Source organism: Megalobrama amblycephala, linkage group LG2 (assembly GCF_018812025.1).
Source record: "Megalobrama amblycephala isolate DHTTF-2021 linkage group LG2, ASM1881202v1, whole genome shotgun sequence".
In the NCBI taxonomy this organism is placed as follows: Eukaryota; Metazoa; Chordata; class Actinopteri; order Cypriniformes; family Xenocyprididae; genus Megalobrama; species Megalobrama amblycephala.
The window spans coordinates 43,672,256-43,689,603 of record NC_063045.1 but is presented as its reverse complement, the minus strand read 5'-3'; the positions used below and the strand labels follow the sequence as shown (position 1 = coordinate 43,689,603).

Sequence of the window (17,348 nt, the reverse complement as noted above, 5' to 3'; positions counted from 1 at the left end):
CGTGCCGTATTTTTACAGACTTTTTTTTTTTTTTACAGTGTACAGTGTACAATTTAATTACACTGAACAGAGCTAAAACACATATTTTGACTCAAAACATTTAATCATCACTTCAGGGATTTTCATTTAGCTACATAAACAAAGTTTTTAAAATGTTAAAATCAGATGTCTTCTTTTTTTTCTTATTTGCATGTGATGACCTTGTGCATCAGGACAATTCCTCAGTGCATATAGTGACAAACAGGTGTTGTTGTTTAGAGCTGAGAAAGAGAATCAAAAGTGCTTTGAGCCCCACTGTACCCTACATCTGAAATATATATGTATGTGTGTGTATATATATATATTGTACTCATCCAATTTCATATTGAAAATATATGATTACAAGAAATTGTTTGCTCAGGTAAATATAATAAACTACATTTCAGAGGCTTTTTGTCATTGTTAAACACATTTTTAATATACAAAAAGGAAATTTGCTCTTACCTTTGTTGGTGAAAGCCAGGTAAAGGGGTGGGATGTGCAAGACAAAAAAGAAAGAGGAAAAAAAGAGAAAAACATGGTTAGGATTGTAATAACAATTTATTTATCTGCATTTCTATTAATCTGAAATTAACTAATGCAATATTTTATAATGCAGTTAATGTATATAATTTATACATAAATTGTGATGCACAGCAATTATTTAGTAGCTACCTCCAGATGTTTGATCATCTCTACTGCTAAAGGAGCAGACCATGATCAGTATGCAATCAAAACATTCCACAATCAATAGTAATTGTACAGTATGTACAAATTTAAGAAAAAAAACAAAAAAAAAAAACACTAATAGTGGTATACACTTCTATTAGGCACAAGAGGGAGCATGGGAGAGACAGAAATGGGCGTGTACAAGTCTCACTCTTTGGCTTAAAGCGTCCATAAAAACATCACCATCCCCCACAAAAACACATGGATGTACCCCTGTAAGGAGGAAGTGGAATGGTCTGACTCAGTCTGTTGTCATAGAAACGCATGTTGCCAAGGGAGTAGCGTGTGTGTTAGAGGAGAAAGATATAGTGTATGGACATGCATAGCTGTAGGTGGAGTGGGTTGTGTTCAAGCTGTCCGAGCAAACAGAAGCAAGCAGATAAAGGATAAAAAATAAGAGGGATTCGTTTAAAGCACTGTATATAAACATTTATATTACATATGTAAAGACCTGTGACCTAAATTCTGAACATTAGCACAAATTTGAGATTATTAGAAAATAAGTACAAAGAAATTTGCAATATATATATATATATATACATTTTTTAGTGTTTGCATCCAGTTCTGGTAGGCATACACAGGCACAGCAGGTTTGAGGAGGCAAAAGCAGGACAAAGAATCTCACTGCAGAGAGAAAAGGCCCCTCCTTCCCCCTGGCTGAGAGTCTGCATTCTCACAAACACCACCACAGATCTCATCTGCTGTCTGAGCTTTACTCACATTGAGGCTAAGGCTCAAATTTGGTGTAAAATTCACTATAGTACATTTGCACTGATCACTGTATTTAGATAGATGTTAGTAATGTGAAGACACCATTTTAGTGTAAGGGAAGAGGGTCACTGTAACAAACAAAATTATTATGCTAACTCATGTTCAAATGTAAACAATATATATATATATATATATATATAGAGAGAGAGAGAGAGAGAGAGAGAGAGAGAGAGAGAGACCTAATCAGTGTTTTCAATTTTTCTGTAACTATAAACTGAATCAAACATTTTTTGCATATTGTAAACATCACAGAAAGGGGACCTTAGAGACAGGATTAATCCTTCAGCTGACACAGATTTAATACTGAATGATGTTTCAGATATCTGGCTGTACACGCATTGCAGAGAAGCCACTCCCAGCATTTACGAGAGTTTAATGCAGAACCCACACCTAGACCTTCAGCAGTTGTAATACTAATAACACAATAAAAATCATCCTGGTGTTTGTCATTATTCTGAATGCGGATTAAGAAAGGGGTTTAAAATCCGAATGTGTCAAATACACAAAGGCAGTGACAGGAAAAGAAGAAAGCAAAAGAAAATAGACCCCTCACTCATTTACTTCTCCACAGTAACTTTTTGGGCCTGTATGTGTAGAACGCATAGAAAGGGTTTTGCAATTCTTTATACACAGAGAGTGTGTTGTGAGTGTGTCAACTTAATGCACAAAAGCTCACTGTGCAGGGTTTCAGCACTGGAGGACAGAGACTCATTTAACAGAGAGTGAAAGAAAATCAAAGCAGTAAAACTCTATTCTGTTCTAAACACAGTATCAGTGTTTGTTATCTGTATTTGAACACTTCATTTAACTTAGTGAGACTATGAAGTTAGCAAATACATTGTCAGACTTTACAATCATCTCATAACAAGGTTTGCATGAAAAGTCCATCAAAATAGATGTTCATGATGTACTATCAGGCTGTAATAAATTTGAAAAATCAAATTGATGACTGAAAAGTATGCCTGTATCTGATAAACACTATGGACAAATGAGTACAATTTTCAATATTGCATTTCAGTTGATATAGCATATAGCATATGGTAAAAACAAACAAACAAATAAAAAACAGATTTAGCATTAAGCGATACCTTCTAAAGAATAAAATGCAACAATAATAATGCAGAAACAATAGAAGAATGTTTGCAGTATTACAAAGCCCTGATATACTGAGCCAAAAACGAAGCTCTATATGAGATCACTTGGAAAGGGAAAGTACAAAAAGGAACAAACGTTATAGCGATATTTAAGGCAAATACAGCATAAAGCCTGGACAAATGTACTGTAGAATTATCTTACAAAATCACACAGGATTGTAACAGTATTGGAGTTTTATATCGAAGAGACCATCCAATATACAAAGTTGTTTTTTTTTAAACTGTGTATTATAATGAAATTTTACTTTATATATTGCTAAAAATTTAAATATTACTTCTTGACTGTATAAAGGCCAGAGAAAAATAAAATGCCCCCTGAGAGTGTCAACACTGTGGGTGTTTATGGGTGGAACCGAGTTCACTTCACCAGCATTGCGATGTATTTGAGAGAAAGAACATGTAGTCCAATTTCTCAAAACTATATGTACATATCAACATCTACTAACATGTAAGGTTTTTAAAATGGATAGCTTAGTTTCTCTTCTCAACTAAAAGGATACAGCTCTTAACTCCTGAAACTCCTATTGCTGCAATGACAGCTTATGAGAGAGAGAGTCTCACCTCTAAAGTCAGGTCATCAACCTCCTGCTCCTTCTTTTCTCTCTGAACTGTTCCCAAACGACTCTGGCTCACCAGTGTGTTCTGACTGTAGGGCCTGACAAACTTCATGTCACTCATTCTTGAATCAGTTGTCCCGCACATTTCATAATTATACACATGCTGTAATGTGCCGTCTGCGTAGACTGGAGGGTAATATGGAATTACAGGTAGATTTGCCCCTGATTTATAAAATAACTTATTCTGCCTCCATCTGTAGATTTTCACTGAAATGATTGAAATAACTGAGACTATGAAGAGCAGTGAGACTACCGCAAGAGCCAAGACTAAATAAAATGTTAAGTTGTCATTATATTGTTTTTCATGTGTAAAGTCTGTGAACTCTGACAACACTTCAGGAAAGCTGTCAGCCACAGCCACATTAATGGAGACCACAGCTGAGCGAGAGGGCTGTCCGTTATCCTCCACAACAACAGTGAGTTTCTGTTTGACAGCATCTTTATCAGTCACTTGTCGCACAGTTCTTATTTCTCCATTCTGTAAACCCACTTCAAACAGCGCTCTGTCTGTAGCTTTCTGTAGTTTATAGGAGAGCCAGGCATTCTGTCCAGAGTCCACATCAACAGCCACCACTTTAGTGACGAGATATCCAACATCTGCAGCACGAGGCACAATCTCAGCCACCACTGAACCTCCAGTCTGTACCGGATACAGAACCTGAGGAGCGTTGTCATTCTGATCTTGAATGATGATGTTTAGAGTCACATTGTTTGATAAAGGGGGTGAGCCCCCATCTTGAGCTTTGACTTGCATTTTGAATGATTTCAGCTGTTCATAATCAAAAGATTTTTCCGCATAGATTACTCCAGTTTCTGAATTTATAGAAATGTAAGATGCCAGAGGTGCTCCGTTCAAATCTCCATCGATAAGAAAATATGAAACCTTTGCATTTGGCCCCCAGTCCATGTCTTCTGCTTTGACAGTCAGAATAGTTGTAGACTGTGGATTATTTTCAGCTATAAAGGCTTTATATGATTCCTGTTCAAACTGAGGTGCGTGATCGTTTACATCAGATATCTTTAGGTTCAAAATCTCTTTGCTTGAAAGAGGTGGGTTTCCCCCATCTACAGCAGTTATAGTGATATTGTACTCTGCTGTCTGTTCCCTGTCTAGTTCTGACTCTGTCACCAGATTGTAATAATTAGTTAATGAGGATACGATTTTAAATGGAGAGTTCAGATCTATTGAACATGTAATCTTACTGTTGTCACCTGAATCCAGATCCTGAACATTTATCATTGCTATAACAGTTCCAGGTGCAGCGTCCTCAGATACTGCACTGGAAAAAGACATTATTGTAATTTTGGGAGTGTTATCGTTTACGTCAATGACGTCAATAATTATCTCACTCGAGTCAGTCAAACCTCCGTGATCTTTAGCTTTGACTTTGACTGTAAACTGCTTGTGTTTTTCATAATCTATATCACCTATGACTTTAACCTCACCTGAATCCGCATCGATAGAGAACAAAGCTTTTACCGCAGATGTCGCGTGCTCAAAATAGTACTGAATGCCGTGACTAGACTCGTCAGCATCGGTTGCACTGACTTTTGTTACGATTGTGCTTTTAGGAGCATTTTCAACAACTGATGTTTTATATGACGACTGGCTAAACGCAGGTGCATTGTCATTGACATCGAGAACAATAATATTAATCTGCACAGTTGCAGACCTTTGTGGTTTTCCACCATCGAAAGCCGTCAGAACTAAATTATGATGCTTTTTCTTTTCTCTGTCTAGGGGAGAATGAAGAACCATCTCGACGTTTTTGTTCCCACCAGCGCCATTCTGAACATTAAGCTTAAAATGATCAGTGGGTTGAAGAGTATATTTCTGAAGCGTGTTCACTCCTACGTCTGGATCTATCGCGCTCTCTAAAGGAAATCGCGCACCCAGTACCGCTAATTCGCTGATTTCTTGTTCGATTTTAGATTTCGGAAAGACGGGGCTGTTGTCATTTATGTCCTGTATGTCGACTGTCACTCGATAAAGCTCCATCGGATTATCAAAAATGACATCAAAGCTGACACTACATGCTGATATCTCTCCACATAGCTCTTCTCTGTCTATTTTATTCTTAACAATCAGATGCCCGTTCTCCTTGTCTAGTCCAATGTACTCACTGCTGTCCGAGGTGAAAACACGCGCTTTTCCAGAAATCAGTCTCTTTGGCTCAAGCCCAAGGTCCGAGGCAATATTACCAACAAATGAGCCCACCGACATTTCCTCGGGTATAGAATAACGAATCTGTCCGGTCACGCGAGAGGAAAATAAAGCCAACGCGCATACTATATAGAAGAGGAGCGACCCATGCAACCATCCTTTTCCTCCCGACTCCATTTTTGATCAACAAAGATCAAGCAGAAGCATCCAAAGAAAATTATTTGATAGATTATATGTGTCCAACCAAAAGTCCCTTTCTCTGGCTTGAAGAACCTGGAGACAAACTGAACACGGTTTTTGCGGTCTGTTTTGTAGCATCCAATGTTATCTGTTGACGATGTATAAATTATGCCTTTGCTTTGGGTTTCGTTAAAGGGAGGGATAAAAACCACACTCTAACTTCATACGTTGAACAGCGGCCCTTAGAGTCCGAATACAGTACTACGGAATGGTCACTTGCTCAAAAAATATACCATCAAGGACTGAAACTTGAAAAAGTGTTAAATATCCCATATTTATGGTTATGCACTGTGTCGTGTAACATGCCACAAAAAGAACATGTTTCTGTTAAAAGAGCAAAGGGTGAGAGGGCAGAGATGATTGTGACAAATGCTTCACAAATCTGAGAACCTCAAACTAGGGGTGACAGGGGAGTGTTGTAATACAGGTTGTAGGCCTAACACATTTAACGTAACCAATTATTAAAGTGATATAACCCCGCAAAATGAAAATTGTATAAACATTTTTTTTTTTTTTTTTAACTTCTGTGAAACACAAAAGATATTATGAAGAACACTGGGTGCCAAACAACATTGGAGCCCATTGACTTCCCTTTTATGGACATAAAAACACTAAGATGGTTCTCAAAATATCTTCTTCTATGTTCCAAAGATGAAATGAAGACGTACAGATTTAGAAAGACATGAGGGTGAGTAAAAGATGAGAATTTTAATTTCTGAGTGGATTATCCCTTTAATTTATCCAGTGGTTAAACTGACATCATATACAAGACCATCATTGTCCTAAAGCGACAGCAGCCGGTGTAACACTCTGTGTAAAAATATGAAGAACTTATTGTACTAATACTGCTAATAATAACTTTGAGGTTCAAAATAAGCATTTCACTTCTGGTTTATAATTTGATTTGTGTTCAAGCTAATGTATGGTAGAAATGAAAACATACATCATCTAATTCAGCAGATTCTCTAGTCTAATAGGAAATATAACATCTCTTCCAAGTATTCACCTAAAATATAAATGAATGAACAGAAATATATTTATTTAATATCATGGAAATATAAATATATTCTGGACTAACAAAGATTGTACAAAATGGCACAGACCGACAGACTAACATTCAGCATAATTGTGAGAGTGATTAACACACGCGTTGTCTGTTCATTATTGCTATCATATTTTATGCACTTGTTTCATATTGATTTTCTTTTTCTTCAAATATTGCCAAAGATAAGTAAAAGTCATAAATATCAAAACAACTTCAAGCTGCAGTGGCTAAATGTGGGAAAATTATATCATAGTCTGAGTTACAGACATCAAAGCAAAAAGTATTACAACACTCCCTGTGCTCTTATTAAATGAATCTCAGTGAGATGATTTTAAAACATCAAACCATGTCTCACCTCTAAAGTCAGGTCATCAACCTCCTGCTCCTTCTTTTCTCTCTGAACTGTTCCCAAACGACTCTGGCTCACCAGTGTGTTCTGACTGTAGGGCCTGACAAACTTCATGTCACTCATTCTTGAATCAGTTGTCCCGCACATTTCATAATTATACACATGCTGTAATGTGCCGTCTGCGTAGACTGGAGGGTAATATGGAATTACAGGTAGATTTGCTCCTGATTTATAAAATAACTTATTCTGCCTCCATCTGTAGATTTTCACTGAAATGATTGAAATAACTGAGACTATGAAGAGCAGGGAGACCACCGCAAGAGCCAAGACTAAATAAAATGTCAAGTTGTCATTATATTGTTTTTCATGCGTAAAGTCTGTGAACTCTGACAACACTTCAGGAAAGCTGTCAGCCACAGCCACATTAATGGAGACCACAGCTGAGCGAGAGGGCTGTCCGTTATCCTCCACAACAACAGTGAGTTTCTGTTTGACAGCATCTTTATCAGTCACTTGTCGCACAGTTCTTATTTCTCCATTCTGTAAACCCACTTCAAACAGCGCTCTGTCTGTAGCTTTCTGTAGTTTATAGGAGAGCCAGGCATTCTGTCCAGAGTCCACATCAACAGCCACCACTTTAGTGACGAGATATCCAACATCTGCAGCACGAGGCACAATCTCAGCCACCACTGAACCTCCAGTCTGTACTGGATACAGAACCTGAGGAGCGTTGTCATTCTGATCTTGAATGATGATGTTTAGAGTCACATTGTTTGATAAAGGGGGTGAGCCCCCATCTTGAGCTTTGACTTGCATTTTGAATGATTTCAGCTGTTCATAATCAAAAGATGTTTCCGCATAGATTACTCCAGTTTCTGAATTTATAGAAATGTAAGATGCCAGAGGTGCTCCGTTCAAATCTCCATTGATAAGATAATATGAAACCTTTGCATTTGGCCCCCAGTCCATGTCTTCTGCTTTGACAGTCAGAATAGTTATAGACTGTGGATTATTTTCAGCTATAAAGGCTTTATATGATTCCTGTTCAAACTGAGGTGCATGATCGTTTACATCAGATATCTTTAGGTTCAAAATCTCTTTGCTTGAAAGAGGTGGGTTTCCCCCATCTACAGCAGTTATAGTGATATTGTACTCTGCTGTCTGTTCCCTGTCTAGTTCTGACTCTGTCATCAGATTGTAATAATTAGTTAATGAGGATACGATTTTAAATGGAGAGTTCAGATCTATTGAACATGTAATCTTACTGTTGTCACCTGAATCCAGATCCTGAACATTTATCATAGCTATAACAGTTCCAGGTGCAGCGTCCTCAGACACTGTACTGGAAAAAGACATTATTGTAATTTTGGGAGTGTTATCGTTTACGTCAATGACGTCAATAATTATCTCACACGAGTCAGTCAAACCTCCGTGATCTTTTGCTTTTACTTTGATTTTGAACTGCTTGTGTTTTTCATAATCTATATCACCTATGACTTTAACCTCACCTGAATCCGCATCGATAGAGAACAAAGCTTTTACCGCAGATGTCGCGTGCTCAAAATAGTACTGAATGCCGTGACTAGACTCGTCAGCATCGGTTGCACTGACTTTTGTTACGATTGTGCTTTTAGGAGCATTTTCAACAACTGATGTTTTATAAGACGACTGGCTAAACACAGGCGCATTGTCATTTCCATCAAGAACAATAATATTAATCTGCACAGTTGCAGACCTTTGTGGTTTTCCACCATCGAAAGCCGTCAGAACTAAATTATGATGCTTTTTCTTTTCTCTGTCTAGGGGAGAATGAAGAAACATCTCGACGTTTTTACTGCCATCCTCACTATTCTGAACATTAAGCTTAAAATGATCAGTGGGTTGAAGAGTATATTTCTGAAGCGTGTTCACTCCTACGTCTGGATCTATCGCGCTCTCTAAAGGAAATCGCGCACCCAGTACCGCTAATTCGCTGATTTCTTGTTCAATTTTAGATTTCGGAAAGACGGGGCTGTTGTCATTGATGTCCTGTATGTCGACTGTCACTCGATAAAGCTCCATCGGATTATCAAAAATGACATCAAAGCTGACACTACATGCTGATATCTCTCCACATAGCTCTTCTCTGTCTATTTTATTCTTAACAATCAGATGCCCGTTCTCCTTGTCTAGTCCAATGTACTCACTGCTGTCCGAGGTGAAAACACGCGCTTTTCCTGAAATCAGTCTCTTCGGCTCAAGCCCAAGGTCCGAGGCAATATTTCCAACAAATGAGCCCACCGACATTTCCTCGGGTATAGAATAACGAATCTGTCCAGTCACGCGAGAGGAAAATAAAGCCAACGCGCATACTATATAGAAGAGGAGCGACCCATGTAACCAGCCTTTTCCTCCCGACTCCATTTTTGATCAACAATGATCAAGCAAAAGCATTTAAAATAGCAAAATGTGCGATCAGTTATGTTTCCAGCAATCTGCGTCTTCGTTCGGGTTAAAGAATCCGGAGACCAATCTGAACTCGATTTGGTGGTCTCTTATGCAGCATCCAATGTTAGTTGTTGATGCTGTCTGAATTATGCCTTTGCTTTGTTTTTTTTGTTAAATGGAGGGATACAAGCACACCCCAGAAAGGCTACAGAGGTTGAACAGCGGCACTTAGAGTCGAAATGCAGCACTACAGAATTGTCACTTCATCAAAAATACTGTACTATCAAGGACTTAGAAGAGTTAAATAGCCTATATATAAAGTTATGAATTGGGTTATGTAACATGGCACAAAGTAAAAAAAAAAAAAAAAGACAGAGGGGGTTGTGACAAATGCTTCACAGGTTGGAGAACCTCAAAAACATCAGAGACCTGGAGAGAGATTTGAGTTTAACCAATTGCATCTTACGTACATTGAAATCCTTATTATAAATGACCATGACCTTCATGAGGTGACAGTAGAAGTTATAAGGCTCTGTGTAAAAATTACAAAGTAAAAGTATTTAGGTAAGAAAATCAACTTTTCACTTCTTGTTTATAAATTGATTGGTGATCAAATAAAGTATTTTAAATGCCAAAATGTGTATCACCTGATTCAGCATATTTTCCTCTTTCATTTATGTAATCACATAAACTTTAAATGCTTGAGGAGATGGGCAGGGCTGACATGACTTTCCACATTTATTCTACTGGGCTCACAAAGACTGCACAACATGAGAAGGTGTGCTTTGGGCCTAAAAGGCATTTATAGCCTACTCTTTTGGACACCTATGTCACATTGATGTTCATTGCATTAGATACAAAATACCAAAAGCAAGTCGAATCAGCAAGCAAATGATAGCAGAAATTTCCTCAGAACTAACTTTACTTTTTTCAGATACTTTTTAAAATTGTTTTTAATCGACTGGTCTTAATGTCATTAATTTATTAGCTCATATTTTTAACCTAAGAAACTTTCACTTTATGAAATGTTTTCATTGAAAAGTGTGTTTGTGCTATATTTCTTTAAAGTAAATGCCATTTGCTTTGATATTTTGTTATATAAAGCATATACATTTTGAATTATGGCTTAAATATCCAATAACCATACATTTAGGAATCACTGTAAGTGATACAATTGACACAACTGTGAGAGTGAATATGCACATGCAAACTTTGTATCAACATAATATGTTTATATATTTATTAAATATTTTTTTTACTTAAATTCCTATTAATTAATTTAGGTATAAGTCAAGAAAGAAAAACACAATAAAAAAAAAAACAACAATGTTAATTCGTAGTAGACAAACGTGGGGAAATTATATCCAAGTTTGAGATACACAGCACAATGAAAAGTACTGTTTTATAGTATTTTTTTTTTCACTGGAATACGGATGATATGATTTTAAAACATCAAACCAGGTCTCACCTCTAAAGTCAGGTCATCAACCTCCTGCTCCTTCTTTTCTCTCTGAACTGTTCCCAAACGACTCTGGCTCACCAGTGTGTTCTGACTGTAGGGCCTGACAAACTTCATGTCACTCATTCTTGAATCAGTTGTCCCGCACATTTCATAATTATACACATGCTGTAATGTGCCGTCTGCGTAGACTGGAGGGTAATATGGAATTACAGGTAGATTTGCCCCTGATTTATAAAATAACTTATTCTGCCTCCATCTGTAGATTTTCACTGAAATGATTGAAATAACTGAGACAATGAAGAGCAGGGAGACCACCGCAAGAGCCAAGACTAAATAAAATGTCAAGTTGTCATTATATTGTTTTTCATGCGTAAAGTCTGTGAACTCTGACAACACTTCAGGAAAGCTGTCAGCCACAGCCACGTTAATGGAGACCACAGCTGAGCGAGAGGGCTGTCCGTTATCCTCCACAACAACAGTGAGTTTCTGTTTGACAGCATCTTTATCAGTCACTTGTCGCACAGTTCTTATTTCTCCATTCTGTAAACCCACTTCAAACAGCGCTCTGTCTGTAGCTTTCTGTAGTTTATAGGAGAGCCAGGCATTCTGTCCAGAGTCCACATCAACAGCCACCACTTTAGTGACGAGATATCCAACATCTGCAGCACGAGGCACAATCTCAGCCACCACTGAACCTCCAGTCTGTACCGGATACAGAACCTGAGGAGCGTTGTCATTCTGATCTTGGACAGTAATTTTCACTGTCACGTTACTACTGAGTGGAGGAGAGCCTCCATCTTGCGCTTTTATCCGGAAGTGGAAATGTTTCAGTGTCTCATAATCAAAAGAGCGCATAGCTGTAATCAGTCCGCTGTCAGGTTGCACTGACACATATGATGAGACAGAGACTCCATTAACAGTGCTGTCTTCTAGAATATAAGAAACACGAGCATTCTGATTCCAATCAGCATCACTGGCTTTAACTGAAAATATAGAGAGACCAGGTGTGTTATTCTCCAGCACACAGGCCTCATAGTTAGTTTTCTCAAAAACAGGAGCATTGTCATTCACATCTGATATCTGTAAAGACAGAGAGGCGCTGCTGGAGAGCGCGGGCACCCCCTGATCAGAGCACGTGACACTGATATTGTATTCAGCATCTTTTTCTCTGTCCAGCTGCTGCTCTATACGCAGACTGATGAAATTGCTGGATGGTGATGTCAGAGCAAATGGAATATTATCATTTATGATGCAGTGAATCTGGCCGTTCACACCTGAGTCAGCATCATCTACTTTCATCATAGCAACAACTGTGCCGGGTGTGGAGTCCTCAGACACAGAGCTTGACATAGAGAGCACGTTTATCACTGGTTTGTTATCATTAATATCCAGCACATCAATAATCAGCTTACAGGAATCAGAAAGCCCTCCTTGATCTTTAGCCTGGATATCAATCTGGTAGTTACTTGCTTTTTCAAAGTCGACTATGCCATTTAAGGTGATTTCGCCACTATACTGATCAATAATAAACATGTTTCGTACAATATCGTCCGTGCTTGCAATGTAGTACGTCACCTGACCGTAAGATCCTTCGTCTGCGTCAGTAGCACTGACTGTGATCAGTTTAGTCCCTTTCGCTGCAGTTTCAGTCAGTGTGGCTTTATATACTTTTTGCGAAAATACGGGAGAATTATCATTGGCATCAAGTACAGTAACATGTATCTGAACAGTGCCAGACAACTGCGGATCACCGCCGTCAATGGCGGTTAGTAATAACGTAACCACTCCTCTCTTTTCTCTATCAAGTGGGCTTTGCAAAACCATCTCGACGTTTTTATCTCCGTCTGGTTGACTGAGCAGCTCAAGGATGAAATTATCAGTTGGTTTAAGAGAATAGCTTTGAAGACCATTAACTCCTACATCCGCGTCCACGGCTCTCTCTAACATGAATCTCGCGCCCGTTACAGCTGACTCGCTGATTTCAAAATGAATTCGCTTTTTCTGGAAAGTGGGTGGATTATCGTTGATATCTGTGATTTCAACCGTAATCGTGTATAATTCCATCGGGTTTTCCAAAATCAGCTGAAGGTGCAAAGCACACGGTGTCGTTTTTGCACAAAGAGACTCGCGATCCATTTTCTCTTTGATGAGCAGCAAGCCAGTGTCTTTATTGAGGCCAATGTATTCAGTACTGTCCCCTGTATATATGCGCGCTTTTCCTAACCTCAATCGTTGTAAATCCAAGCCCAAATCCTGCGCGATATTTCCCACAGTGGAACCTTTAGCCATTTCTTCTGGAATAGAATAACTGACCTGTCCTCGTGCCGAATGAAGCAGGATGAAGGAAAACAATACCGAGTACCACATCACGACAGCAGACATTTTCACGATTTCACAAACAAACCATAAAAACGATCTTTACGATGTCCAAAAGGTGTATTCTAAAGAAAGATGGTATGCAAATCCTTGAAATCGGAAAAAAAGTTAAAGATGTTGCGTTTGTTTAAAGACACTCGACAATAAGCGATCCTAAAAGCTTTCCCCTTTCCTCTCTCACTGTGAATATGGGATGATGGGGCTGGGTTTAAAATGCACAAGTGAGTGTGTTACATTGACAAACAGCGGCCCTGTGAGTCTAAACCAAGCACTACAAATAAATCACAGCAAAATGTCAATTTATAGCATACAAGGGTTTTTCAAAATGATTCTAAAAAAAAAAAAAAAAAGTAATAATAATAATAATAAAATAAAAAATCAAGATATTAAGAGAAAATTTTATGTTTAGTTAATGAAGAAAAACATGTGACCGATTATTGTCTAATTTAATAAACTGGCATGACTAAAGCCGCTGTCCATGTGGTGCTGAAAGCAGGCTAAATTGACATTTTAGTTTGACACAAATAACAAATATAAAAAATAAACTAATAATATTGATTTAAATATTATTTAAATATATTTTGATCAAACAGTTTGATTCTGTTTGTTTGTTTGTTTTGTCAAGAATAAAGGATTTTTTTCTTACCGATGTCGAATATTCACCTTCCAAATCGTTATTTTTCTTGATTGTATGCTGCATCGTCTCAGTGAAACTCGGGTCCACCACTAAAACATTCTGTCCACCGAGTGTAGAAAACTTACAGTCACTCTTCCTCGAGTCAGTCGTCATGCACACTTCATAATTATACCCGTGCGGCAGAGTTCCAGTGACTCCTGTGTCTGCGTAATGCGGTGGATAGTACGGAATAACAGGCAGATTGGACTGATAGAGGAAGCGAGATTGTCTCCATCTGTAGATCTTTACTGATATTATCACAACCACACAAGTGATAAATAGGAAAGAAACAGCGGCCAGTGCGAGGACTAAATAAAAAGTCAGGTTGTCATTATATTGTTTTTCATGCGTAAAGTCTGTGAACTCTGACAACACTTCAGGAAAGCTGTCAGCCACAGCCACGTTAATGGAGACCACAGCTGAGCGAGAGGGCTGTCCGTTATCCTCCACAACAACAGTGAGTTTCTGTTTGACAGCATCTTTATCAGTCACTTGTCGCACAGTTCTTATTTCTCCATTCTGTAAACCCACTTCAAACAGCGCTCTGTCTGTAGCTTTCTGTAGTTTATAGGAGAGCCAGGCATTCTGTCCAGAGTCCACATCAACAGCCACCACTTTAGTGACGAGATATCCAACATCTGCAGCACGAGGCACAATCTCAGCCACCACTGAACCTCCAGTCTGTACTGGATACAGAACCTGAGGAGCGTTGTCATTCTGATCTTGGACAGTAATTTTCACTGTCACGTTACTACTGAGTGGAGGAGAGCCTCCATCTTGCGCTTTTATCCGGAAGTGGAAATGTTTCAGTGTCTCATAATCAAAAGAGCGCATAGCTGTAATCAGTCCGCTGTCAGGTTGCACTGACACATATGATGAGACAGAGACTCCATTAACAGTGCTGTCTTCTAGAATATAAGAAACACGAGCATTCTGATTCCAATCAGCATCACTGGCTTTAACTGAAAATATAGAGAGACCAGGTGTGTTATTCTCCAGCACACAGGCCTCATAGTTAGTTTTCTCAAAACAGGAGCATTGTCATTCACATCTGATATCTGTAAAGACAGAGAGGCGCTGCTGGAGAGCGCGGGCACCCCCTGATCAGAGCATGTGACACTGATATTGTATTCAGCATCTTTTTCTCTGTCCAGCTGCTGCTCTATACGCAGACTGATGAAATTGCTGGATGGTGATGTCAGAGCAAATGGAATATTATCATTTATGATGCAGTGAATCTGGCCATTCACACCTGAGTCAGCATCATCTATTTTCAACATAGCAACAACTGTGCCGGGTGTGGAGTCCTCAGACACAGAGCTTGACATAGAGAGCACGTTTATCACTGGTTTGTTATCATTAATATCCAGCACATCAATAATCAGCTTACAGGAATCAGAAAGCCCACCTTGATCTTTAGCCTGTATATCAATCTGGTAGTGACTTGATTTTTCAAAGTCGATGAGGCCATTTAAGGTAACTTCGCCACTATGCTGATCAATAATAAACATTTTTCGCACAATATCTTCTTTGCTTGCAATATAGTACGTCACCTGACCATTAGATCCATCGTCTGCGTCAGTAGCACTGACTGTGGTCAATTTAAATCCATTTGCTGCATTTTCAGTCAGTGTGGCTTTATATTCCTTTTGCGTAAATACGGGAGAATTATCATTGGCATCAAGTACAGTAACATGTATCTGAACAGTGCCAGACAACTGCGGATCACCGCCGTCAGTGGCGGTAAGTAATAACGTAATCACTCCTTTCTTTTCTCTATCAAGTGGTCTTTGCAAAACCATTTCAACTTTTTTATCACCGCCTGGTTGACTAAGCAGTTCAAGGACAAAATTATCAGTTGGTTTAAGAGAATAGCTTTGAAGACCATTAACTCCTACGTCCGCATCCACGGCTCCCTCCAGCATGAATCTCGCGCCCGTTACAGCTGATTCGCTGATTTCAAAATGAATTCGCTTTTTCTCGAAGGAGGGTGGATTATCGTTTATATCCGTAATTTCAACCGTAATCGTGTATAATTCCATCGGGTTTTCCAAAATCAGCTGAAGGTGCAAAGCACACGGTGTCGTTTTTGCACAAAGAGACTCGCGATCCATTTTCTCTTTGATGAGCAGCAAGCCAGTGTCTTTATTGAGGCCAATGTATTCAGTACTGTCCCCTGTATATATGCGCGCTTTTCCTAACCTCAATCGTTGTAAATCCAAGCCCAAATCCTGCGCGATATTTCCCACAGTGGAACCTTTAGCCATTTCTTCTGGAATAGAATAACTGACCTGTCCTCGTGCCGAATGAAGCAGGATGAAGGAAAACAATACCGAGTACCACATCACGACAGCAGACATTTTCACGATTTCACAAACAAACCATAAAAACGATCTTTACGATTTCCAAAAGGTGTATTCTAAAGAAAGATGGTATGCAAATCCTTTAAATCGGAAAAAAAAGATAAAGATGTTGCGTTTGTTTAAAGACACTCGACAATAAGCGATCCTAAAATCTTCCCCCCTTTCCTCTCTCACTGTGAAAATGGGATGATGGGGCTGGGTTTAAAATGCACAAGTGAGTGTGTTACATTGACAAACAGCGGCCCTGTGAGTCTAAACCAAGCACTACAAATAAATCCACAGCAAAATGTCAATTTATAGCATACAAGGGTTTTTCAAAATGATTCTAAAAAAAAAAACAAAAAAAACAAAAAAAAAAAAACAAGAATATCGGTATTAATGTTATTAAAATCAAGATAATTAAGAGACATATTTTATGTTTTAGTTAATGAAAGAAAAACATGTGACCGATTATTGTCTAATTTAATAAACTGGCATGACTAAAGCCGCTGTCCTATATGTGGTGCTGAAAGCAGGCTAAATTGACATTTTAGTTTGACAACAACAAATTATAAAAATAAACTTAATATTGATTTAAATATATATTTGAAACCATTTTTATCAAATATCACGAACAGTTTGATTCTGTTTGTTTGTTTGTTTTGTCAAGAATAAAGGATTTTTTTCTTACCGATGACGAATATTCACCTTCCAAATCGTTATTTTTCTTGATTGTATGCTGCATCGTCTCAGTGAAACTCGGGTCCACCACTAAAACATTCTGTCCACCGAGTGTAGAAAACTTACAGTCACTCTTCCTCGAGTCAGTCGTCATGCACACTTCATAATTATACCCGTGCGGCAGAGTTCCAGTGACTCCTGTGTCTGCGTAATGCGGTGGATAGTACGGAATAACAGGCAGATTGGACTGATAGAGGAAGCGAGATTGTCTCCATCTGTAGATCTTTACTGATATTA

General features: G+C 38.5%; 3 protein-coding genes and 1 pseudogene across 36 annotated transcripts in view; all 4 read right to left on the bottom strand.

Annotated features, from left to right (window-relative positions):
• The window catches only part of LOC125259562 (protocadherin gamma-A5-like), a 141,625-nt gene that overhangs the window by 48,190 nt on the left and 76,087 nt on the right, over positions 1–17,348 (bottom strand). Inside the window, exons 1-2 of one of the 34 annotated variants that reach the window (XM_048177583.1) lie at positions 3,234–5,967; positions 129–260 (exon numbers count right to left, since the gene is read on the bottom strand). The exons of 28 other annotated variants lie outside the window; for them this stretch is intronic. In XM_048177583.1, coding sequence (XP_048033540.1) covers positions 255–260; positions 3,234–5,630 — 2,403 coding nt within the window. In that variant the 5' untranslated portion in view covers positions 5,631–5,967 and the 3' untranslated portion in view covers positions 129–254. Of the gene's footprint in view, positions 1–127; positions 308–3,233; positions 5,971–17,348 lie in introns of those variants that run through there. 5 more of the 34 variants (XM_048177590.1, XM_048177547.1, XM_048177457.1 and 2 more) reach the window with 5 other exon arrangements.
• Positions 175–17,051, bottom strand: LOC125259803 (annotated as a pseudogene).
• On the bottom strand, positions 6,576–9,753 carry LOC125259773 (protocadherin gamma-A5-like). The gene has a single exon (XM_048177698.1). The coding sequence runs from the start codon at positions 9,488–9,490 to the stop codon at positions 7,070–7,072; it is 2,421 nt and encodes an 806-aa protein (XP_048033655.1). The 5' UTR covers positions 9,491–9,753; the 3' UTR covers positions 6,576–7,069.
• Positions 10,944–13,503, bottom strand: LOC125259790 (protocadherin gamma-A11-like). The gene has a single exon (XM_048177711.1). The coding sequence runs from the start codon at positions 13,356–13,358 to the stop codon at positions 10,959–10,961; it is 2,400 nt and encodes a 799-aa protein (XP_048033668.1). The 5' UTR covers positions 13,359–13,503; the 3' UTR covers positions 10,944–10,958.